At 38.4% G+C, this 26,731-nt stretch overlaps 1 protein-coding gene across 2 annotated transcripts; it reads right to left on the reverse strand.

Moving 5' to 3' along the window:
- Positions 1-6,477: 6,477 nt before the first annotated feature.
- On the reverse strand, positions 6,478-17,626 carry RB195_004339 (uncharacterized protein; the record flags this gene model as incomplete). Of its 2 annotated transcripts, XM_064182140.1 has the most annotated exons (12): positions 6,478-6,571; positions 6,648-6,733; positions 6,807-6,908; positions 6,975-7,124; positions 7,716-7,791; positions 7,863-7,929; positions 8,146-8,192; positions 9,743-9,968; positions 14,507-14,595; positions 14,659-14,758; positions 17,416-17,506; positions 17,573-17,626. In XM_064182140.1, the coding sequence occupies 12 exons, from the start codon at positions 17,624-17,626 to the stop codon at positions 6,478-6,480; spliced, it is 1,182 nt and encodes a 393-aa protein (XP_064033407.1). The 2 variants fall into 2 exon arrangements, with proteins under 2 accessions (XP_064033407.1, XP_064033408.1); XM_064182141.1 differs by lacking the exons at positions 7,863-7,929; positions 8,146-8,192; positions 9,743-9,968; ... (1 more) ...; positions 17,416-17,506; positions 17,573-17,626 and adding an exon at positions 14,886-15,039.
- Positions 17,627-26,731: the final 9,105 nt, after the last annotated feature.

A 26,731-nucleotide genomic window follows, 5' to 3' on the forward strand; every position in this document is an offset into this window, starting at 1 on the left:
GATATAGGAGACTCTTGAATACGATTATGCTGTGCTCTTTATACTGTTGGTTCATTAGCTTAATGATTTTGTTGACGTCGATTTCTTCATTGTTATCAATTACAGTAAACTTCAGATTGTTCGTCTTAAATTACCATGAATACTAATAACTTTATAACCGATCTTTGTCGAGTGTTAAGGGAGAACATAGCTTGGAAGTGACGGTTCCATCCAGTTTCAGAGCATTCAACGAAATGATCCACTGCTTGTCGCTTATTGTTTATGAAAATTCCTTTATTTTTCCTAAAGGAAGCAACATTAATGACTGAGAAATCCTGTTCATCACAAATATTCAACTCAAAAATACGGCATTCATATATTTTAGCGGTATATCAAAACTTAAATTCTACCCTTACAGAAACTCACTCGTCTATATTTGAGTTTTCAGACAGCTGATTCTGATTATTTTCACCAATTTTAAATCGAGGAACTTTTCCATTTTTTTCACCTCAGCGTACGCAGTGGTACTGAATGTGGTGACCTTCGTAGGTATGCTCTCCACAATCTCCGTCTCCTCTCTTCTTCAATCATCTCTTCATGAACCATTAATCATCTAGACGAATCAATCAATTAAATTAATCAAGAAAGCAACGTCAACAAAAATATTAAGTCAATGAACCAACAGTATAAGGAGCACTATGCATGATCGTATTCTTTTTCTTTATTAAACCTCAAACGATTCTGAATTGAAGTGAACGTGCGTTAATCGATACCTTGCGGATCGATTAACGCAGACACCTTATCTTTTATATTTTGAAGTATTTATCCTTTTAAATTCTGTCTACAATACAATTGTGTCGATGGAGCATCTAAAGCTAAAGTTTGAATGTTCTCTAAATGTAGAAATGAAGCATATAGGAAAATAACTATAAAATGTTTCGCCTTAATTTATAACGAAAGAAAATGTTGTTAGAAAAACTGAATTATGATTTTACTAAAAACGTCACCACTAATAGTTTTTGATTAATTTTGATTAATTGATCAGTAGAGAAGAGGGAAAAAAATACCACAAAAAAGTCTGAAGACTGGAAAGACATAAATTGCTGGCGAATTACTTTCGCATTCACGCATTACCTGTGAAAGTAATACCAGTTATTAGATTACACCAATTTAACAGCGGAACTCAGGTTGGTACTGCTGGCACACGAAATAGGTCATGTTCTTGGACTTTGGCATACTCAGTCAATGCTCGATCGCGATAGCTTCATCACATTAGACACAAAAAATATTAAGGAAATCGGCTTTGGCTACTTCTCAAATAAAGAAAACATATTAGCGCTCGAGGAATCAAAATTACAGAAGGATTGGTTTAGGCAGTTCAATAAAGAAACTATGCTCACCAATTACAACTATAATATTACGTACGACTACGGAAGCATAATGCACTGCGGATACAGATCGTTAGTTCGAAAAAAAGTCGAAAGACGGAGCCCCTATTTTTCGGTAGAATACTCGTCATAAACAAGATTTGTGACTAGAGTTGAAAAACTTTTTTGCTTAAATGGAATTTTCCGTGAACGAGAAGCAGTAGAGGATTTGATCATTACCGTGAATGAGGACCTCTCGCTTCCAGGTTATCTGTGGTCATAATCAAACATCAGGGATCACTTAATTGGAACTGAGTTTGATGCTCAGGGCACCAGAATTCCAATCCTTGTTGCACTTGTTTTTCTGTAGCTCCTACTTGGTAGGCTAATATAAAATCTATCCAGTTTTTCGATGAAGAAAGAAAATGAAAGAATGAGGCAAAGAAAAGAAAAGAGGAAGAAATTTTCCTTTTTCTTTTCTTTGCCTCTTTTCTTTAATTCTTGTTCCCTCTCTTCAATTCTTTTCAATATCTCAAACCGTCCATAACAGAATTCAATCCACCATCCATTTTTAGATTTCATTCTTGAATCGTCAGCAGATCTCGGCAAATTGATGCTTTTCGATATTTGGCTGGAAATCTCCCATGGTGGATACTTTTATTACAAACAAATATAAATTACATCACATTGAAGTTTTTCCCCTAATAAGTTATGGCTTTGCAAAGATCTGGAACCTTCGCAACCTTACCCTATCAATTTTGTCAGCACTTACAACATATACTAGTTGAACAATCAGCAAGCAATTGCAGCCACCAGAAAAACCTATGTGAGGCAGAAATGAGATCTCTAACAGCCACTGAAATGGATCTAAACTATGGTGTGGACCTCAAGTTATTTATTTAGAAAAAAACTAGTAAAAAGAGGTACATATTGATGCTATAGATGTTTCCTAAGACACCAAAAAATTAGATGTTCCTTAAATTAACCTGAAGGTTTCTCAGGCCAGCGCATTCGTAAAGGAACAGAAAACCTGGAATGAGCAATAGATTTATCACAAGGGAAAAAATACAAGGAAAATTATTACAAGGAAAATTCAAGAGAAAACACAAAGGGATTTCCTTCTTTCAGATGTATTCCACTAGAATTTACCTCTGGATATAGGAAAACTAGTATCCATGACAGTGTTACTCTCTTACCAAACAGGCGCAAAAAGCGATTTTAAAATGAATATTAAAGTGACACTTTCGAAACTGGTAGAAAAAAAGGGGCTAGGAGCAGGGGTCCACCCAAGTCTGCTCTAATTGTATTGGAATTGCACTTAGAGCACAGAAATAGTTCTTAATTGCAATTAAATTAATTGAAATTTGGGCAAACCAAATTAATTCTTAATTTGGTTTGCCCAAATTTTAATTAAGTAGACTCACATAAAAATACTCGCATTGTACCTTTTACTTGTTTATGTTCCTCATTTTAGACTACAAAGGAAAAATAGAAGTAGTAGAGGTAAAATTGAGATCATTTGCCGTGATAGTAAGCGTGAGAAGCTTCTATGCGGAAGACTAAGTTAAGTCTTACAACAATAAAATTAATTAGCATCGGAGTATTTCTGCAAGATATTTCCTCTCGATCTTCCGCAACATGCATGCAAATTTGCAAAGATTAAGAATTCGATTTCTTGTTGGATGGTGGTGGTGGCGGATTTCACAAAGAGCGTATACAAATAGCACAGTGGCCGGAATAGAAGAGGAGAGCTCTGAACAATTGCAAGACAACATTCTGCGAGTCTGATCAAAAGATTACAATCCTCATGATACGGCCTTCCTTGGTGCTGCGGTGTTGCAGTGAACGCAGTAGACACGGAAGGACCCTGGCTCAACAATGCTGGCATTCATCTACGATACGTTGAACCCTAAACAAACGGAAACGTATATTAATTTCCAAGTTCGACCTTCTTTGAATTTTGGCATCCTAGAGTTTAGTTTAGAAACGTATATTCCACCACACAAGTCAAGCCTTTTTGATCGGTCTGCGCTTACGTTCTAATTTTAGGATTCATAAATCCTAAGTCATAAATCTTGGACATAACAGCTGCAGTTTAATCTTGTGTTTGAAAGTTTGATCAATAAATCGGCAATAGATTTGTACGGGAGGATAAAAATAATGACTTGATCATCGACTGACTGCCGCAAGTTATTGTATAGGCCAACATTCGTTCCAAAACCCCAACGATTATGGATTACGGTAATCCCCAGCCACTTCGTTCTGTTTTTAATTCTCAAAATACATGTACAAGTGCCTAGTACAGTACAAGTACAAAACCTTTAGCATATTCGTGATTGTGACCTCATTGGAACCAATTCGGTGCCTCACTCGTTTGTAAATTCGAGATTTTTATGGTCCTCGCGAAAGAAGTGAACGGACTGTCGCATTGTAAGTTAAAAAAAGCGAATGGTCTTAGCCGGTGAAAGAAAAATGCTGGGAAAATTTTTGGCAAACTATTTCTTTTTGACAGCAAATTGAATCCTACGTTTTTTCTGGAAAATTCGTGTTTTTCAGGATCAAACTTCAGGTTTTACCCTGCTTAGTGAATTATCCTAACAGCAGCTGTCAACAGCGCACGGTGTGCAAATGTTTTAGTTGTTCGAATTGGCAGTTCTTCATAAGGAATGATTCTCTCGTTCCCTGCATACGACGGTTAATTATTATTTTCAAGTGATTAACTAGAGAAAAATATGGTCTATTTCCACCGATGTGATGTTCACAGAATTTCCGCAACTTCTAGGAAAATCTTGGATGTCTCCAGGACAGTATCGAACCATAGTCGTTTGTGTAGCCCCAGCCAAACCTTTTACCGATGGCGCTCGCCCCGCCCGGGCAAAAGATACCGGCAAAAAACAGGCACAGCTACTGTTTTACTTACAGCTTTTTTAAATTCTTTTATTGATTTTTTAATTCGTGAGGAAAAAAACAATTGTCCACTTTTTTCCCAGCGGTACCAACTAAGAACAGTTCTGTTACAAGCTCCCGCTGGAAAATATTCCCAAAGTCATGCTCTTCGATAGTCATAAATGATGACGAGTTTAACACTGTAAAGGAATGGTATTTTCGCTGTCTGCAACCTTGCAGAAGGCGAAGAATACGAACCAGTTCTGCTGAGTCGTAAACTTTATAGCTTTGGACGCGTTTAAGAACCATGAAATCATGAATTTCCAAAAGTTCAACCTCCAAGAACTGAATTAAGAGAGGGGATCCGCGGAAAAACTACAGATGACATTGTAGATTGCAGGATCCGGGGGTTGGTCCCGCTCATCACTCCCTAATCGTCGTAAGAAAAATGGCGTAGAAGCGTTCGAGGTACGTTAGAACGCTCCTCTACGAACACATTCCGGTCCCCTCAGCAGCCTGCTTATGGTTTTACATGAATAAGCTGGTGGGAAGACCTCTTTTACCTTCGACAACTCGCACTTAGATGCGGCGCGTGCACAGAAGTGGCGTTTTGCAAATCTTCGCTTCTTCGCCGTTTCTTTAGAACAATTAGGGAGAGAGATGAGCGGAATCGTCCCACATCCTGCAATTTGCAACCCGATCTCTAGCTCCGTGGATTCCCTCCCTCACAACGTCAGATTCCTGGTATACTGCCTTTAATGCAGTCTTTTTTATCCTTCTCTTCTTATAATGCTATTCAAGATGGGCATCAGACTCATATCACACGCGAACGCTCAAGTATATCAACTATCTTAAATAAATAATATATATTTCTTTGTGGTGCACACATTTTCAAATTTCCACGCATATTTTGAGAAGGTAGACTGAGTCAGATTCATTTTTGAGCTGTAAAAAGGCCAGCCGAGTTGTCAAGTCAGTGTTTTATCCTCCCAGACAAGTCTGGTACCAATTCATCGACCTCGAAGGGATGAAATGCTTGGTGCACTAGGGCGGATTCGAACCTCCGATTGATCGTGCAGGAAGCGGAACGCTGCACTACACCCGCCCCTTTTTGCACTGTACATCCTTTGGATAACTGAAACTCAGCTTTGCTGAATACAGTAACAAATCCGAGCTTGGTAGCCTTATTCTTAGAATCCATTTTAATCAACCGAATGGGAGGTTGAAGCAAAAAAAAAGAAGAAAAATGAAAAGAAGGAAAGTTTTTTATTCGCGGAAGTAAGATGGTCAGAGAGTTGATTTTAAGAAAAAAAAAAAGCTTTGGAGGTACAAGATAGCTTTGGCCACTTGTAAAGTAATAATTTAGCAGATCTAAACAATGGAGAAATCGGGTGCAGCCAAGCCCAAGCACACGTTTTATAGCAGCGTTCGAACCTCTGAGTCACAGCAGTAAACAACACGACTTCGATTGAAGTTCAACGCTTTTCAAAAGAGATTCTGAAGAGATAATAGCAGAAAAACGTGCGAAAATGTTGGGAGCACTATTCACACTTGAGAAATTTGCACTGTGCCGTGTGAAAAAGTCGACAACAAACAGATGCTGAACAAACAAATGAATGATCGCGAGGAGACAAAACTCTTCGGCGTCAAAACAAATAGAAGAACGTAAGAAATTCAACTTAAGCAGTCATCTAAAAACGGAAAAGAAACAACGAGTTGATTCAGAAGTACTTAATTGCAAATGTGAGGAAATGCGTCAGCAGTGATTCATTCGGAAGGGTAGAGAAGAAGAAAAAACTGATGTATCAGTAGAAACAGTTCAAAATGTTGAAGCGTAGAGATGAAGGATGGTGGTTGCGTTGAAATTCTGAAAAACTGCGCCTGCCAATGGGTTAGCGAAGACAGCGGAAGCACCATTCGTGAAGAAGAGGAAGATTACTGATCTATCGCGGATCAATCGGCGTTTGTGAGTGCATGATCTTTTAATTCTTGGCAATAAGATTAGTCCGATAATTCGGTTTATTTTCAAGGAGATAATTACAAATTTAAAACTTGGAAAGGTTTTTAAAACGCCCAACCACAGTGTGTCCAACTACTCCGATCAAAACGAACAAAGCTATCATATCTGCCCGAAAATAATGAACACAATAGCTGGCATCATGTTTATTTGAATATTGAAGCAACTACAGATCACTACGATTTGTTAAAGTATGTGAGCGTAATGAGCTTCACTGAACATAACTAATCAAGCACTGCAGAGTCCCTTCTCCTTGTCGCAATTCTCACATTTCGAACACGGTTCTCCTTTCTCGTAGATATCCTTGCCCATCATATTTCCACTAAACATATTGTTCTGTCTGTCGAAAGACAAATAGAGAAAAAGGATCCAAAACAATGGAATGAATGAGGACGTACGCAGGACCGTACTGGCACACCACATAACACATTTTTGGGCACGTTTGCACATAACATCCAAGCTTAACGGTTTCTTGCCATACCATCTGAAGAAAATCGATGTGATTAAGTCATATCGCTAAAATACCAGTATCCAGTCGGAGAAATCGGCCCACATACCTGTGTATAGTGTCCGACTCCTCTGCTGAACAAGCCTCCTGTAAGCTTAAGATTCCGTCCAACTCCCTGCTCTGCAAGTTCGCCGAACCAAGCTTTGCTAGCCTAAATTGATCATTGAATATTATTCAATATCAACTGCGGTTTGCTTGCAAAATTATTAAGTTAGACCTGCTCAGCAGCTTTTGCTTTGTCCATACCGCTATTCGAAGACATAAATATATTCTCTCCCAATCCTTTCCTTTGGTTAGGTTGCGAGTGCTTGAATACACATTGTTTCGCGTTATTCATTGCAGTCTTTTCAACTTCGCAATCGTATGCCTAAACAGTTCCTGGAATATACATACAAATAGCAGAGAGAAAAACTGTAAAAAAAAATTCCAGATCTTACTGAGATGCTGTATATTACGTATAGTGCGTGTGTAGTAGGAGATGTAAAAGATGCCATCCACACCAAATATAACGTTCAGATTTGTAACATTTTACGTTTTTTTTTTCATTAATTGAACTCAAAAGGTCCATTTCACTCAAAGAAGTTGTATTTGTTAGATCTAATGATCTGTAGATCTAATGATGAATGAATAATCTAATGTATCTGTAGATCTAATGATGAATGAATAATCTAATGTAAGATCTAATGTATTTGTTAGATCTAATGGCATTTAATGAAAAATCAATGAACTGGCTGTACGCTGAATTTTCCAGAATGCAAAAATTGCAACAATGCTAACTCGTGGGAAGTGATCTTTCAGATATCCAGAGACGTATCCTCCCTATCCTAACGTTTGCTTTAGTCGTTTTTGACTTATTTATCAGACAAAATAGAGTTAACACGACTGCTTCAACCTTTTTGTGGTTCACTGTCATGTAGAAGTTTACGTTAGATTTCTAGGGTCTCAACAAGAGCTATACCATCTTCTTCATCTTAGCAGCTTTTGGGGCCCTTCCACCAGCTCCATCCTTGGCCTGTCCCAATGCAACCGAACTTCTGGAATAGGAAATTCACAATGTAGTGCAGTTCATATAGGTTATATTCCTCAATACTGTAGAAGATTATACCTCAACGAATTGTGCAATTCAAGGAATTTTTGCCGTGCTTCCTCTGGCATTCCATTGTTAGGACAACCTGAAGATTTTCGAATTTAAAAAAATTCTCTTGCAGTGCTGCTGCAAACTTCAGTCACATCTTTTTGAAACAAATTACGGGTCATGAAAGATAGAATCCCGTCAAAGTTTCGTGGTTTCCGCATTGTGTGCTTGCAACGTATCTACACAAGACGTTTGAAAAAAAGAACCCTCTGATAGCTAGGGACCAGTTATACACTCTCATTCATTAACTCACAATACTGCACGATAAGTAAAAGCCATTTCACCGATATGTACAAAAGCCTGGAACCCTTATGTAAAGAAGAATTTTACAACAGTAAACCTACCGCCTTCGGAGTATGCTGCAATGGAGAGGAGAACCTAAATCACATTCTTCCCCTTGAATGAGGAATTTACCTTATATAAATCACTGTTCAAATACTTCTTGGGGTAAAACTCACCAAACATATGATAGAAGACATCATTGTAATGAATGAAGTTGTATGATTTCATCCCTTTTATGCCGGTAGTTCTCCTGTTTCTTCAAAAATACTATTTGAACAGACTATCTATTAGCTACAAATATTATTATGACACTAAATCGACGGAGAAAGAAACGAAGTAGCTGGACATTCGATCAGTATCAGCTAACAAATTCTGTTGTCGGTTTGTTTCAGCTACCCCCACCAGAGATGGCAGCTGGACAACAGCAAACCATTCCGATTGGTCAACAAGTTATGAAAGATAGGTAGAAGAAGAGCTCTGAGCAAGTACCGAATCGAGAGACTTAAATTGATTCTAAGCCGTTGACAGCTGTTCAAAAATTGGACCAAACAACGAAATAGAGTAATGTTGTAAGTTTGACACTGGAAAAACTAGACATTTTCAAAGCTAGAAACTGACTATATAAGCTATTGTCAAATACAAATTGCTCACTGAAAAATTTCTAAGGAGATTTTTCACAGCTTGGAAAGTATGGCTTTTTATTAATCCTCGTTGGAGCACTTTCGTGAATTTCTGAAGAGAATGGAAATATCGAACCAACATGTGATGTGGGGTGCCAAAATGGTCTAAATTACCTCCTAATTACGGATGTAATAAACATTTTGTCCAATTCTGAGAAATAGGAGGAAATCCTATGAACATCCCTTCCTTCAATGGAGATGTATCCTCGGAGTATGCCATTGCGAAGGTGTGAAAGTAATTAAGGGGCTTGAAGACACTTTGCCCGTTTTCAAGCCACATACTTGTCAAAAGTAAATTCTCGAAGTACATTAGAAATCAGCAGCTCATTTACTTTCGAATGGTATTTTCAGTACTTAATTTTGCCCAGTTCCAAGAATTCCGACGGTTTGCGACGGATAAATCCGTCGGCGACGGATTTTGGGGCTCAAGTTAGTAGCGGTGTTGTATATTAAAGGCAAATCTGTTAAGTAGTAAATTATTTCACTGGCAACAAAAAAAAACTAAATTCGCTTAAATTTATTTTATCTTTAGTCGACATTGTAAAGCTCAGTAGTTACCCAGAACCTTTTCCCAGCTTCCTGGTGGAGTTTCAGTTCCCTGTTAATAAAATTTTGTTTCCTTTGATGAAAAATATGATACTAGGTGAGAAAGCACTTCATCAAAATTTTTGGAAATTTTTACTCCCTGGGAAAATCAATCAATCGGAATAAATGAGAATCAGATGGTGCTACATCTAGAGAGTATGGGAACGTGGTAAAACCTCTTAGTTCATCCCCCTTATTTTTTGCTGGGTTAACCTTGCTGTGTGTGGTATGGCATTATCGTGCTGCAGTAGATGCACGACTCATATATCCTGCTTTTAAATCCTCCCAATTTCTTGAAAATACCTTTGGAGTGTTGAACGAGTAGCCTGAAGAGTGCTTGCTAAATCCTCAACACTCGGATTGAGATCAGTTTCCACCAGTGTTTTTAAACCGTCATTATCAGAAGCAACATGGCGTCCACTTCGTTCGTCGTCTTCGATATATAGGTAGGACAAAGAAATTTGTTTGGAAAGTTGTGAACATGACCGAGCCTCGAGAATATTGTTAAACATTAGGCTCTCCACTAGATCTGAAGTTGCAGATGTTCACCTTTTTTGAAAAGAAAATAATACTTAGTTCACCATTTTTGATCAAATGTAGTAGATGTAATCTAAGGAAAATGAAATATCAGTGCAAAACCTCGAAAAGAAATAAAACACCAAAGTTTGGCCGCAGCTGGACATCTAGGGGAGAAAACGAAAACAACTTATTCCCAGACTTTTTTGCATTTCTTGCTCACCGTTCCTCTCCATATTCTCGACGTACTTTATTTTATTCTTATGAATCCAACAACAGTGACAAACAATAACTCATCAAAACAAGCAATAGTGATCAATTAATGCCGAGCTCAATTCCTGCTAAAACAATCCGTGCCCATGATCATTATTGATCCGAGTTCCTCGATTTCTTCGTGTTTCAATGGACCACAAATTCAAACCGCTTCTGGTATCGTTTTTTGGATTGTTGCGGAAAAACAACGAAGACCTGACGTTAACGTTATATGCTCGGCAGAAAATGTAAACTGTTAAAATGAATGTTTAACATCTGCGCTAACCACCTGTGTGTAACCGGAACAAACGGGAGATCCAGTCAGTACATGCAGGAAATTGATGGACGCCAACGCCATGTGATTGTCAAAAAAGTTTCGAGAAGCAGCTAGTACGTGTAGGAACTGCAGTGATGTTGTATAAGATGTCGCTTAAAAGTGTCGCTCTATATCCAGTAACGATATGTATGTGATCCATATGGCAACAAGAGACATTAATTGTTTGCAGTTTGAAATTGTATTTTTCGTTGGTTATATCTACTATTATCGCCGTCATTATGATTGTTTTGCTTTCTTCTCAATTGTGAAAACTTCTAAGAATTTACGGCTTTAAATCTATGGCATGCGGCAGTTCTCCGGACTTCAGTTTCTACTCGACTCTGTAGCAAATCTCAATTCCAAAGTGTTTAAATCGTTCGGAATGGAATTTGAGTTGAAACTTCCGGAGAAGTCGATAGACGGAGCCGTATTTTTCGGAAGAATACTTGTGATAAACAAGATTTGTGAACAGAGCAGAAAAAACTTTTTTTCTTAAATGGAACTTTCCGTGGACGAAAAGCGGTAAAGGATTAGATCATTACAGTGAATGAGGACCTCTCACTGCCAGGTTATCTGTTGTTATAATCAGAATTCAGGGGTCACTTAGTTGAAACTGAGTTTGATGCTCAGGGCACCAGAATTCCAATCCTTGTTGCACTTATTTTTCTATAGTTCCTATTTGGTAGGCTACTATAAAGTCTGTCCAGTTCTTCGATGAAGAAAAAAAATAAAAGAATGAGGCAAAGAAAAGAAAAGGGCAGGGAATTTTTGTTTTTCTTTTCTTTGCCTCCTTTCATTATTTCTTGTTCCCTCTCTTCAATTCTTTTCAATATCTCAAACCGTCCATAACAGAATTCAATCCACCATCCATTTTTAGATTTCATTCTTGGATCGTCAGCAGATCTCGGCAAATTGATGCTTTTCGATATTTGGCTGGAAATCTCCCATGGTGGATACCTTTACTACAAACAAATCTAAATTACATCATATTGAATTTTGTCTCCTAACAAGTTATGCCTTTGCAAAGGTCTAAAGCCTTCGCAACCTTTCCTTAGCAATTTTGTCAGCACTTACAACACTTGCTAGTTGAACAATCAGCAAGCAATGGCAGCTACCAGAAAAACCCATGTGAGACAGAAATGAGACGTTTAACAGCCAATAAAATGAATCTAAACTATGGTGTGGACCTCAAGTTATTTATTTAGAAAAAACTAGTAAAAAGAGGTACATATTGATGCTATAGATGTTTCCTAAGACACCAAAAATTAGATGTTCCTCAAATTAACCTGAAGGATTCTCAGGCCAGCGCATTCGTAAAGGAGCGGAAAACTTGCAATGAGCAATAGATTTATTACAAGAGGAAAAATTACAAGGAAAATTATTACAAGGAAAATACAAGAGTAAACACAGAGGAATTTCCTTCTTTCAGAATTTCCTTTCTACTCCACTTGAATTTACCTCTGGGTGTAGGAAAACTAGTATCCATGGCAGTGTTACACTGTGCATAATCGAATTCGAGAGTCTCCTATATCTTCTGAATCCTACTCATATCAAGGTAGAAAAAATTATAAAATTTGCCTTTTAACCATTTACTTGACCCAATAGAGTAGGTGCAGATGTTCTCCATGGGGGATGGACGTAGTCTTCTGATTAAAAGCGTCACAAACTATGAATTCCGTCTTCTTCGGTCTCTAATGAAATATTTTGCAAAAGAAAAATTCGTTGACTGTGCTTACCTATCGAAGTTCATCTTATATCTCTATCAGTCTGAACGCTCTAACTTCAGACCTTCTCTTCGCTCGCCTTCACTGATCAATAAAAATTAATAGTAACTGTCACAAACGTGACTATAGATCATAAAAATGAAGAAATAAGAAAAATATGTTTACGCTCGGTGGGTATGCTCAAACAAAGAGCATTTGAATAACAGGCAATGAATGAGAGTTGCACTCTCGCGCAGCAGGCGCATCTGGTGTGCAAAAACTATTCGAGCACAATCAGATTGGGAGAGCAACACAGCGCCGAGGGGAGACAAAGAGGTTGGACCGTATATAAGCAGTCCAACTGTGTTTATTGCTCAGAGCATAGTCGAGCATTCGCCTAAAGCATCTCCTTTTCTCTTGCCTCCCTCCCACGTGTGCTTACATATTTTTACCTCCCTTTTTGTGATGCTTGCATTTCTGTTTATGCATTTCTGTGTATGCATTATTATATTACGCCTGTTACTTTACATTTGTCATGTAACGTGCCTTATATAATAACATAACATGCCTCTGATATTGGTGTATATTGTACGTGATAAATAAAGGTTTAATTACCCAAGTTTGAGGCTTATTCACGTGGCATCTAACGAACTACTGAACCACCGTTGACTCAGTAACGGCATTTTCTATGAAACTAGATTGGTGTCTTTCTAATGATACTTTCTTTTCTTTTTGTATAAAGTTAAGCACAAGATATCTTAGCTATCTTTCTGGACGAGTCAGTTCTACATTTAGAGATCATTCAAACTTCAGCTTCCAACACTTCTTCGACATCAGCATTATATAGACACAATTTGAAAGCAATACTCAAAGTATGGGATTTCTTTCTGTTTTCCCCCAACAGATGTCACGGAATGATGTATAACGTAAACTGACGTGAACAACATCATCGTACTATTTGCGACATCCACACAAAGTTGTTGCCCGATACTACTGCGCTATGGCACAGCAATCCGACGTCGGTGGATCCCACTTTACAGCTTTTTGATGCCGGCGCACCAATTCGACACCGGTGGAACTTTCGCATCACATTTTCTAGCTTTCTGACGTCAGCGCAACAATCTGACGCTGCGGCACCCCGATTTTGGAATTTCGCGACTGACGCGCACACACGCGCATCAAATGCCGCACACACGTGACAGAATAAGCCCGTTATTATATACCACGATGATCACGACATTCATTTTTATTTGATTTTTTTATGAACAGTGCTGTATCAACCATAAACACGATTGCCTTTCTACGACTATTTAAATGATTTTACGAAGAGGATTGTCACCACATCCAGAAATTTTATAGGTGAGTTTCTGTTAATACCCAAAAGAAACTTGGTGAAACGAGAGGTAGGTGGTTTCTGATTTCCGAATTGCTTTTTAGCCCTACATACGTCCTACTTGTGCTTCAAATCATTCATCCTGTTCACCATGACGTAAACTTCAAACACAAGATTGCAGCTTAATGCTGTCCTCTGGTGTTTATGTTGCCTTTTAAAGGCTTTTTAGGAGGTTGAGAAGGTTGACAGACCAACGAAAAAGTGCAATAATAAACATTGGATTACATCTCAGATTAGTTTTTTCTCTCTTCTCAAGCGGCTGCATTCGACATGAAGCTGTAGATACCGACAACGATCAAATTGGGACCGAAGGATTGAGCAGGTTCACTATAGTACAAGTGTGGCCAGCAATGTTCCCAGGTCCATCGCAGCGTACGCAACTGCACATGGGTTCAGGTCGTCACCGATGTTGTGTACGGAATAAACAATGTTTGAGAATATCCCTTCCATGAATTTTCAACGGATCCTTAAGGGAGGAAGTAGACTGTGCTGAAACCTCATCGATGTAGGTGATTGCCGGCAACCTCATTTAATATTCTGTCACGTATTCCTAAAATAAAGGGAGGCAATCTTCCTCCTTCCCATTTTTAATACAGTCGATATCATCTGAAGCTAGATTCCTATTATAAAAAAGTACTTTCCTGGGTGCTTTCAGTGTTGGAAAAATAGATGGTAAGAATTCCACCTTGCCAAGAGTTTAGTGATTCTGTTCACAAAAAAGTTTGCGAACATATAAAAGAAACCTGTTGCTTTAGAGCCAGTGCAATTCCTAATGTGTATTGATGGATGAGTTTAGACTGCTGATACGTCAATTCAAGGACTGTTTTACAAGGCTGATGCTTGAAATCGTTCATTTGCAGTGTTTGTAAGCATCTAGCAAAACTTACATGATTTTTTGCATACTCTTTTTTTTAAGCGTTCTGAATAATGGTTGTCTTCGCAGAAGCCATTCAGCCCTCGCAATTGGGGACAGAAACTGAAAAGTTGACAGTTATGGAATGCTAAGAATATAGAAGTAGTCGCACAGGAAATTACATACCGTTCATCATCCTCACAATCGGAGCTTGCCTTTGGTTTTTTCGTTGTACTTCCAGTTGTTTTTGGTTGCTTCGTAGTATTTTCCGTTAGATCATCAGGAGCTGAAAGCAACCACCATAGAATAAATAAGTTTAGTTTCCAGTGGTAATCTACTTCCGGGACAATTTTGTAAACTAACCAGTTCTACTACAATACATTTTCACTAACGCAGTTATAACGAAATTTTACCGACTCTGTACTTCAGGACCGTTTGCGATCCAAACTCGATTACCTTGATATTTGATGCGTCTAACGTGATGAATCGATCGCGATCGTGCCTTGATTGAGTATGCCAAAATCCAAGAGCGTGACCTATTTCGTGTGTAGCAGTACCAACATACATTGCCACTATCAAAATGTTGTCATGTAATAACTCAACTTACTTTCACTGGTAATGCGTGAATGCGAAAGTAATTTGCCAGCAATTTATATCGTTCCAGTCGGGGTAAAGCCGGACTTCAGACTTTTTTGTGGTGTTTTTTTTTTTGCTCGTCTTTACTGATCAATTAATCAAAATTAATCAAAGTTAAATAGTTGTGACGTTTTCAGTAAAATCATAATTCAGTTTTCCTAACAACATTTTCTTTTTTATATAAATTAAGGCAAAACATTGTATACTTAATTTCCTACATGCGTCATTTCTACATTTAGAGAACATTCAAACTTTAGTTTCAAATGCTCCTTCGACACATATATGTTGTAGACAGAATTTAAATCGTTACTCAAAATATAAAGGGTAGTGTCTAACGTTAATCAATCCGCTCCTGGTATGCGCCACCACGTTCACTTCAGCTTAGAATCGTTTGATGTTTAAAAACGTGTAACTGGTTTATGCGGTGACTTGCGGTGGCTAGACAGTGTGTCAAGTCAGTATTTTTATCCTCCCAGACAAGTCTTCTACCACTTTGTCGACCACGGAGGGATGAAAGGCTTGATGAGCACGACCGATTCCAACCTCTGATCGATCGTGCAGGAAGCGAATCCTCTAACCGCTACACTACACCCGCCCTTGTGGTTCAACCCCAGATGTTCCGCTTCCTGCGCGGAGGTTCGAATCCGCCCTAGTCCTCACCAAGCCTTTCATCCCCCTGGGGTCGATAAATTGATACCACACTTGTCTGGGAAGATAAGAACACTGACTTGACACACGGGCTAGCTACATCAAGTCATTGTATAGGCCAGTTACACCTCAAACGATTCTGAATTGAAGTGAACGTGGAGAGGGGGGGGGGGGGGGGGGCATCTCAAGCGGACTGGTTAATGCCTAACACTTTATCCTTTATCCTTTACTCAAAAAATGGGTTTCCCTCCTACTCCACCCCAACAGTTATCAAAGAATGATGTTTTAGCATGAAATGGCGTGAAAGACATCATCTTACTGATTAAGATGGCGTTCTACGTCATGTAAACTGTTTACTACTATCTAAGCAGCCGTTTGGCTGCTTGTATCCACTTTCTGAGGAAGCCATGTTACCAACTCGAGGCAAAGAAGAGAGGAGTCATAAAAGTGAAAAGCAACGCGCCCAGTGGCCACGGCTAAGAAACTACAGCAACGTCCCATTTACCTTTTTCGACATGCACAAGAAGTTCTTGCGAGCCACATCGACGCCGCAGGACCTGTCGCACCCCATCTTACAGCCTTCTGGCGTTGGCCAGCGCCACTGGGCCCGTGGCAGCCCCTTTTTTGAATATTGTAACTGACACGCTCACACACTCTACATACCACACACACGTGACAATAAACCCGTTATTATATACCATGATGATCAAGATATTCATTGTTACTTGATTTTCATGAACAGAAGCGTATCACAGATAAACATAACAACATAACAGATTGCCTTTTTGCGACTATTTAAATGATTTTACGAAAAGGATCATCACCACATCAAAACATTTTATAGGTGAGTTCTTGTTATTATCCAAAAGAAACTTGGTGAAACGAATTTAGCTCTACGCCCACTTGCGTTTCAAACTACTCATCGTGTTCATTTTGTTTTTCCTATTGATTGTTTTTTCGACATCTATGAAACACAGATTGATTGAAGCTTCCTGCTGTCCTTCGATGTTAATGTGGCCTGTGTACTCATTTTTATGGCGTTGAGAAGGTGGACTGGAATGGCCAGCAGAAAAGTGCAATAATGAACGTCGAATCACAACTCACAACAACACTCACAAGCTTTCTTTCTCTTTCTTTTTGTTATAAATTACGATTTGAAAGCATTACTTGAAGTATGGATGTTCCTCCCGGTTTCCAACAACAGCTATCTAGAATGATGTTTTAACATAAAATGACGTAAGCAACATTATCGCGCTGATAAAGATAAGCTCGCTACCACCCTACATTACCTCTCTTAAATTGTTTTGATCTTTAAAGTGATCTTTCTGTCACTGATAATACTGATGCGAAAGTAGTTTGGCGTCAATTTTGATCCTATACTTACAGAATCACATCCTTGCCCAAGAGATAGTTCATGTTGCGGTCTGCAAATTTTACCGACGAACGACCAACAACCGTTTTCAACAAAAACTTGAATTTTGTGTTTAGCTGTAATCTCAGCATCTGATGGCGTCTAGGAAAGGACATATTTTCATTTGTCACACCTTTTTGGTCTTTATCTTTGTGGAACTTGATACATGTGTAATTTGCATACGCTTGGGCGCCTTTTTTGAAAACGCTTTGAACTTTTGAAGCTGAAAGTCAACAGTAAACGCTCACCATTTTCTCTTAATTCTTCTTTTTTGTTTTCGGGCGACTCGAGTACTTCTTTTACTTCACTTTCATGTTTTCTTAGCATCTCGTCAATATTCTTAAAAACTAGTCTAAATTTCCTCCTATTTTGACATCACTAAATACATTTTTCTGCTTTTCCTACCTCCGAGGCGGCTCTGCTGATGCAGAGCAAGAATAAAAGAAGAGTAATCCCCATCCTGAAAAATATGTTCATGAGATCTTAATACACTTGGAAGAGATTAGAGGAATTGAGACATTGTTGACATTGTTATGAAATAGAACTTGATTATCGTTCTTGGTTTCGCCTGCTTTTATAGTGCTCCCCTTTTATAGCGATCCTGAATAGTTGAAACAGCTTAGAAAATTACATTAGCCATGCTGATGAACAATCGCATACTGATCAATACTACTAAATTGATTTAACTAAAGCTAATGTGCGGGTGTGGTGTAGCGGTTAGAGGTTCCGCTTCCTGCACGATCGATCGGAGGTTCGAATCCGCCTAGGTGCTCACCAAGCCTTTCATCCCTCGGGGGTCGATAAATTGGTACCAGACTTGTCTGGGAGGATAAAAGCACTGACTCGACACATCAGCTAGCCACCGCAAGTCATTGTATAGCCCAATACACGTTCGTAAACCTCAAACGATTCTGAATTGAAGTGAACGTGGGGGCGCATCCCAAGCGGATTGATTAACGCCAGAAGCTTTATCCTTTATCCTTATCCTAACTAAAGCTACGCAAAGGGATTCTTTGCTATCAGCTCCTTAGAAAAACCAAGTTCTTGGGCTTTTTCTAAAATTGCAACCTCATTTTATTTTCTGCTGAACCTTTTCAAGGTGATAATTAGCGTTTAATTATGCAGAATGTTGGAATCTTCAAGTTCCTGCTTACTTCCGCTTCAGCAGACTATACCCGTTATTTGTTCTGATAAATTTGTATTCTTTTCAAGAAAGACGGATGTAAATTAAAGGCATATCTGTTAAGTAGTAAATAATTTCACTGGCAACAAAAAAAAAAGCAAATTCACTTAAACTTTTTTCATATTTAGTCGACTTTGTAAGGCTCCATAAATACCCAGAACCTTTTTCCAGCTTCCTGGTGGAGTTTCAGTTCCCCGTTATTAAAATTACTTTTCCTTAGATGAAAAATATGATACAAGGTGAGCACGCACTTCATCAAAATTTTTGGAAATTTTTACTCTTTGGGAAAATCAATCAATCGGAATAAATGAGAATCAGATGATGCTACGACTAGAGAGTATGGGAACGTGGTAAAACCTCTTAGTTTATCCGCCTTATTTTTCGCTGGGTTAACCTTGTGTGTGGCATGGCATTATCGTGCTGCAGTAGATGCAGGACTCACACAACCAGCTTCTAAATCTTCCAATTTCTTGAAAATACCTTTGCAGTGCGAAAGTTCGACTTTCCTTGAATCTTGGCATATATTGCAAATGTTCTTACTTTCCAGGCTCTGACGAAGGCGACAACGCCGAAACGTTACCCGTAATAAATTTTGTTAACAATCTTGGCTGTTCCTTAAATTCGACTATCAACAAGTTACTTTGGAGTGTTGAACGAGTAGCCTGAAGAGTGTTTGCTATTTCCTCAACACTCGGGTTAAGATCAGTTTCCACCAGTGTTTTTAAACCGTCATTATCAGAATCAACAAGACGTCCACTTCGATCGTCGACGTCGATAAATAGGTAGGACAAAGAAATGTGTTCGGAAAGTTGTGAACAGCCGACCGAGCCTCGAGAATATTGTTAAACATTAGGCTCTCTAGTAGATCTGAAGTTGCAGATTTTCACCTTTTTTGAAAAGAAAATAATACTTGATCAAATGTAGTAGATTTATCTAAGGAAAATGAAATATCAGTGCAAAACCTCGAAAAGAAATAAAACACCAAACTTTGGCCGCAGCTGGACATCTAGGGGAGAAAACGAAAGCAACTTATTCCCAGACTTTTTTTTGCATTTATTGCTCACCGTTCCTATCCATATTCTCGGCGTATGTTATTTTATTTTTAAGAAACCAACAACAGTGACAAACAATATCACATCAAAACAAGCAATAATAATCAATTAATGCCGAGTTCAATTCCTAATAAAAAAAGTCCGTGCCCGTGATAATTATTGATCTGAGTTCCTTGATTTCTTCACGTTTCAATGGGCCATAAATTCAAACTGTTTCTTGTATCGCTTTTTGGACTGTTGCGGAAAAACAACAAAGACCTGACGTTGACGTTATATGCACTTCAGAAAATGTAAACTGTTAAAATGAATGTTTAACATCTGCGCCAACCACCTGTGTGTAACCGGAACAAACGGGAGATTGAACAGGAAATTGATTGACGCCAACGCCATGTGATTATCAAAAAAGTTTCGAGAAGCAGATTTTACGTATAGCAATTGCAATGATATTGTATAAGATGTCGCTTAAAACTGTCGCTCTAAATCCACTAACGATATGTATGTGATACATATGAGAACAAGAGACCTTAATTGTCGTTGCAGTTTGAGATTGTATTTTTTTGTTAGTAATATCTACAATTATCGCCCTCTTTATGATTGTTTTGCTTTCTTCTCAACTGTGAGAACTTCTAAAAATTTACGGTTTCAATCTATGGCATGCTACAGTTTTCTGGGGTTCAGTTTCTGCTCGGCTCTGTAGCAAATCTCAATTCCAAAGTGTTCAAATCATTTGGAATGGAATTTGAGTGGAAACTTACGAAGTCGATAGACGGAGCCGTATTCTTCGGTAGACTATTTGTGATAAACAGGATTTGTGACTAGAGCAGAGAAACTTTTTTGCTTAAATGGAATTTTCCGTTAACGAGAAGCAGTAGAGGATTCGATCATTACGGTGAATGAGGACCTCTCACTTCCAGGTCATCTGTGGTCATAATCAGAAATCAGGGATCTCTTAGTTGGAACTGAGTTTGATGCTCACGGCACCAGAGTTCCACGCCTTTTTGCACTTGTTTTTCTCTAGTTCCTATTTGGTAGGCTACTATAAAGTCTGTCCAGTTCTTCGTTGAAGAAAGAAAATGAAAGAATGAGGCAAAGAAAAGAAAAGGGGAAGAAATTTTCCTTTTTCTTTTCTTTGCCTCCTTCTTTCATTATTTCTTGTTCCCTCTCTTCAATTCTTTCCAACATCTCAAACCGTCCATAACAGAATTCAATCCACCATCCATTTTTAGATTTCATTCTTGAATCGTCAGCAGATCTCTGCAAATTGATGCTTTTCGATATTTGGCTGGAAATCTCTCATGGAGGATGCCTTTATTACAAACAAATCTAAATTACATAGTATTGAATTTTGTTCCCTAATAAGTTATGACTTTGCAAAGGTCTAGAGCCTTCGCAACCTTTCCTTATCAATTTTGTAAGCATTTACAACACATGCTAGTTGAACAATCAGCAAGCAATTGCAGCCACCAGAAAAACCTATGTGAGGCAGAAATGAGATCTCTAACAGCCACTGAAATGGATCTAAACTATGGTGTGGACCTTAAGTTATTTATTTAGAAAAAACTAGTAAAAAGAGGTACATATTGATGCTATAGATGTTTCCTAAGACACCAAAAAATTAGATGTTCCTTAAATTAACATGAAGGTTTCTCAGGCCAGTGCATTCGTGAAGGAACAGAAAACTTGCAATGAGCAATAGACTTATTACAAGAGAAAAAATTACAAGGAAAATTCAAGAGAAAACACAAAGGGATTTCCTTCTTTCAGATGTATTCCACTAGAATTCACCTCTGGGTGTAGGAAAACTAGTATCCATGACAGTGTTACATCTCTTACCAAACAGGCGCAAAAAGCGACTTTAAAATGAATATTAAGTGACACTTTCAAAACTGGTAGAAAAAAGGGACTAGGAGCAGGGGTCCACGCAAGACTGCTCTAATTGAACTGGAATTGCACTTAGAGCACAGAAATAGTTCTTAACTGCTTCTGGTTTGCCCAAATTTCAATTAAGTAGATCCACATAAAAATACTCGCAATGTACCTTTTACTTATTTATGTTCCTCATTTTAGACTACAAAGGAAAAATAGAGGTAGTAGAGGTAAAATTGAGATCATTTGCCGTGATAGTAAGCGTGAGAAGCTTCTATGCGGAAGATTAAGTTAATTCTTACAACAAGAAAATTAAGTAGCATCGGAGTATTTCTGCAAGATATTTCCTCTCGATCTTCCGAAACATGCATGCAAATTTGCTAAGATTAAGAACTCGATTTCTTGTTGGACGGTGGTGGCGGATTTCACAAAGAGCGTATACAAATAGCACAATGGCCGGAATAAAAGACAACAGCTCTGAACAATTGCAAGATAACATCCTGCGAGTCTGATCAAAAAATTACAATCCTCATGTTACGTTCTTCCATGGTGCTGCGGTGTTGCAGTGAACGCAGTAGACACTGTAGGACCCTAGCTCAACAATGCTGGTATTCATCTACGATACGTTGAACCCTAAACAAACGGAAACGTATATTAACTTCCAAGTTCGACCTTCTTTAAATCTTGGCATTGTAGAGTTTAGTTTAGAAACGTATATTCGACCACAAGTCGAGCTTTTTTGATCGGTCTGCGCTTACGTTCTAATTTTAGGATTCATAAATCCTTAATCATAAATCTTGGACATAACAGCTGCAGTTTAACTCTTGTGTTTGAAAGTTTTCAAGGTCAAAGTCTACCATATTTTCACAACAATGCTAAAGTCGAGACTTCACCAATCCCAAGACAAAGATGGTTGCTTTCCGGAACCTGAATAAAACATCGAGTGCATCGAGAAGAGAAATGGGAAAAATCACCCGTGATTTCTACTCTGATCTGCTAAGCAACCAAATCCACTTGCCACCCACCACTTGAGGGAAGATGAACATGTCATTCCAGAGGTTTTCCCGTACGAAGTACGACTTTCTATCTGTAGGTAAGAAGGCGTAAAGCACTGGTCCCAAAGGAGAAGATCTGAATATCTGAATAATCTCCCGAATCTAAGATTGTGTTGCTTTGAAGCATCGCTACTTAGCACATAAACATACATCTAGAAATGTACAATGACTTCGTGACCAGTTTTTCCATTTTACGAGAATAAGAATCGATAAATAAATATAACCATGAATAAAGTGGTCCGGGAAGGCATTAATAGAATCTTACCTAAAACATTCACGATCATTGTCGAAAACGCAATGCGAAAACGTGGAATCGAACGACATGAATGAACGGAAGTGGATATTGATGATCGGCACTTACAGCGAATCCGTTATGTTGACAACATCGTTCCGAAAATATCTACCGCTAGCCATGCTAAACGAATGCTAGCTGAATTTGACGAAATATGTGATCCAACTCGGTTTTTGAGCTCTAAATGCAGTTCCAGATGGATTAGAGCAGTTTTGGGTGGACACCTGCCGTTAGCTCATTTTCCACCAGTTTTGATGGTGTTCCTCTCACTTTCATTATAAAGTCACTTTTTGTTCCTTTCGTGGTGAAAGAGAGAACACTATCGCGAGCACCGCTTTTTCTACAGCCGTAGATGAGTTCTGATGGAATAAATCTGGAAGGAATCTGTAATTACATTGTGTTCTCTGTTCTCTTCGTCTTTCTTCTCCGTTAACTGTGTTCTGTTCTGCATAATGAATATATTGTTTGATCCACATTTCTTCTGTTCTTTTAAATTCGTGTTGGCTTGAATAACCTATATGTGGAGTTAAGGAAGATCTAGTTTTTGTGTATCTTAAGAAGCATTACTGGTACCAATGATTTTTTTTTACTAGTTTTGTTAAAAATTTCTGTTTAAAATAATTTGTTAATAACAAAAATAATTTGTTTAGGTTCCAATGAAACGTAGATGAATTCCATCGTTGTTGGACTACGGTCCCACCGTGTCTACCGCGTTTGCTCCAATACCGCAGCACCATAGGAGACTGTAACATGAGGATTGTAATTTGTTTATCAGACGCACAGAATGTTGTCTTGCACTTGTCAAGAACTTTCTTCTATTCCGACCACTACTATTTTACATTAGATTTCTACAACGAGTTCTATAGGACTGCGCCAGCCTTGCGGACGCGTCGCATCTTCCGGACTTCACAACAGTCTACAACCCTACATATTCATAACCCATCTGAAACCCGTACCACCCCAGATTCGTGAAGTCATACCTTTAAATCCTGCCAAGATTCAACGACAGTCGAACACGGGCACCATTATCCACTTTCTAATGATCAACATAGAGAGATGACAGAGTTCTCAGTTCTCACTTCATCTTGAAACTGCCAATTTTATTCGCAGCATCTAAGATTTGTCGTTTTAATGCTGATTTTGCTTCGACCACGACCGTGAATATTGTTGGGAATTCATGTTCACTCTTTTTTACAACTAGCAAAAAACAGGATTTCATTTTCTGTTTTTTTTTTCGTCCCAGTAGTATGGAACTGAAATACACTGAACTGGTACCACAACTAGTCATGGTTGTGTTACGTGGTGGTCTGTTGCGTTACCAAGTCTAGCTAATGAGGTAAGCACTGGCCAGCGTATTGCTGTTTGAGTTTGCTTACCGTTTGGATGCTTTCTGTAGGGTGATGAGGCGCTTGAGGGGACAAATCACTAATGGCTTTGGATTTTCCAGTCTCTTACGAAGGCGATAACTCCGCAACGTTAGCTGTTGTTTGATAAAGACGATCAATACCAATCTCGGCTTCAGCTCAAAAAAATCAACTAAAAATTCTAAACTATCTTCTTGCTTTCTTGTTCGCCAACGAGTTTACAATGAAACTTTACTTGTGGTCCGACGCTCCGGGAATCTCGTCTTAATGAAGGCCTTTATTTCTGATGCTATGGTTATCTCACCAAGAGAGAATATGAATCATCTTTAGTTCAAATCATTGTCGATGTTTCACAAAGAGAGAAGGTGAAAATTATAGACTGCATAGCTCCGAAGGTTCACCACAGCACCACTGCACATGATAAGGTTAAGAAATGATTGTTTCCTCAATTACAAATTGTCCAAAAAAAAGAATCAGCTGGCATGAAAGATAGGCGAGTGAATCTCTGTCTGTGTAGAATTTGAGCTTCAATATTTTGCAAGAACATATAAATTTCGTATTTTTGAGTTGAATATTTATGATGAATAGGATTTCTCAGTCACCTGTGTTGCTTCCATTGAAAAAATTAACGGGATTCTCATAAAAGAGAAGTAGTAGATCATTTCAATGAATCCCTCAAACTAGATCTGTCCGTCACTTCGAAGCTGTATGGTACCATAATACTCGACAGTGATCGGTTAGTTGGAATTGAGTTTGATGCTCAAGTGAAGGTGAATGAAGCAACAATATAGGGAGCACTGTGCATAATCGTATTCCAGAGTCTCCTGACCCTTCTAGTTTCTACTCATACCGAGGAGAAAAAAATTGTAAAATTTTCCATTTCCCTATTCACTTGTCCCAAAAGAGTAGGTGTTCTTGAAGGTAGGGATGACGTAGCCTTTTGATTAAAAGTGTTACAAACGATGAATTCCGCTTTTTCTGGTCTTTAATTAAATATTATGTCAAAAAACTTTTTCGCCTATTGCACTTCCCTATCAAAGGTCCTTGTCTTTCATGAACAGAAAGGTATCACAGATAAACTCGATTGGCTTTCCACAACCATTCAAATGATCTTACGCAAAGGATCATCACCACATCCAAAAATTTTCTGGGTGAGTTTCTCTTAATATCCAAAAGAAACTTAGTGAAACGAAAGGAAGGCGATTTCTAATTCCCAATTTTTTTTTGCTCTACGCCTAAATGTGTTTCAAACTAATCATCCCGTTCATTTTGTTTTTCCTATTCATTGTTTTCTCGACATCTTTCAAACACAGATAAATTGATGTTTCCTGCTGTCCTTCGATGTTAGCGTGGCCTGTGTATTTATTTTTATTGAAAGTGAACAAGAAAGGCCAGCAAAAAAGTGCAATAGTGAACGTCGAATCACAACTCACAACAACAATACAACCAGAACAGAATCAAGCGTTTCATGAGATTTTCCCATCGGGGTCGTAAAGGGAAGAGGTTCTAAGAGAAAGAGCTCGTAAGGAAGTATACGGTGAGCAGTAGTGAATGGAGAATAGCATGATAACCACGACAAAATATCACGACAAAATATCACGTAGTATTAGATAATTACGTTATTCGACGATCAGCTCTATCATGATGCACGGATCGGAGACTTGGGCAGCACCGTCTACGGTGATGGAAGGACTTGACTGCACGGAAAGGAAGCTGATTAGACTGCTTTTGGCCTAGGGTATGCCACAGAAGAGGTTTACGTGGAAGTCGATGTGGTGTACCGAAGGATGACACGGGGAAGATATTAACATCTTGCACCGCTATCGAAAGTGGCTATAAAAAATCGTCTATGCTTCTTTGTTCGAAGTTCAAGCGAGACGTAAGGATTCGTAGGATATGGAATAGCGACGAATGGCTTGATTCCGTGCGAGCGCAGAAGATCGAATAGGTAGGACAGAACTATGTTCAAAGAAGACACACCTCAGCGAAGATGCTTGTAATCGCGTCAGACATCAGCCCGCCGACTAAGTTAAGAGAGTCTATATAATTCATACATTATAAAATAAACAATACAATAAACAATACATAGCAGCAATAATAACAATAACAGTAATAATAAAAGCAAGCAAAAAATAATATCAAATAATGACACTAATATTAATATTATTACGATTGCACAAATTGCAACATATTATATTTAGTTTCAGGCCTAAGACAGTATGGAAGCCCTAACCCTTTGTTTTGAAAATGTGTAACGTGTTCACAATGTAACAATGAGATCTCTTAGGTTCGACATCTGGCTGCAATTCTTGCAAGAGAGTTAGAAACCTGAAAAAACTTTTAAGTGGTTCCAATTTTCTACTCTTGCGCAAAAATTTGACTCAGCGAGGTGTCGAACCCAAGTCTTCTCACTCTCATACTGTAGCAACAAAATGCTGATTTTCACGTGCTTTTTTTCGAAGTTCCTCTCTAATTCAACTTATGCACCTGAGATCTTCTTTTTTTCGTTGTATTATGGAATCTGAGTATTTAGAGATATTTTATAGATTTCAGAATAAAAACAGAATAGAAAACAGGAAAAGTAAATTATTTTAATAGCAATATTTCAAAAGCATTTAGGCAAAATTTGCTTCCGCTGCTACCTTGTGTTTCTTCGCTTCTGTTGGCTGTCAACTACCGATTTTACTATTTGCCATTCGTCATTTCTTTCTCGGATAATTTTCAATTTTCCTTTTCCGAAACAGAATTCCAG

This window comes from Necator americanus, chromosome I, assembly GCF_031761385.1.
Source record: "Necator americanus strain Aroian chromosome I, whole genome shotgun sequence".
NCBI classification, from domain to species: Eukaryota; Metazoa; Nematoda; class Chromadorea; order Rhabditida; family Ancylostomatidae; genus Necator; species Necator americanus.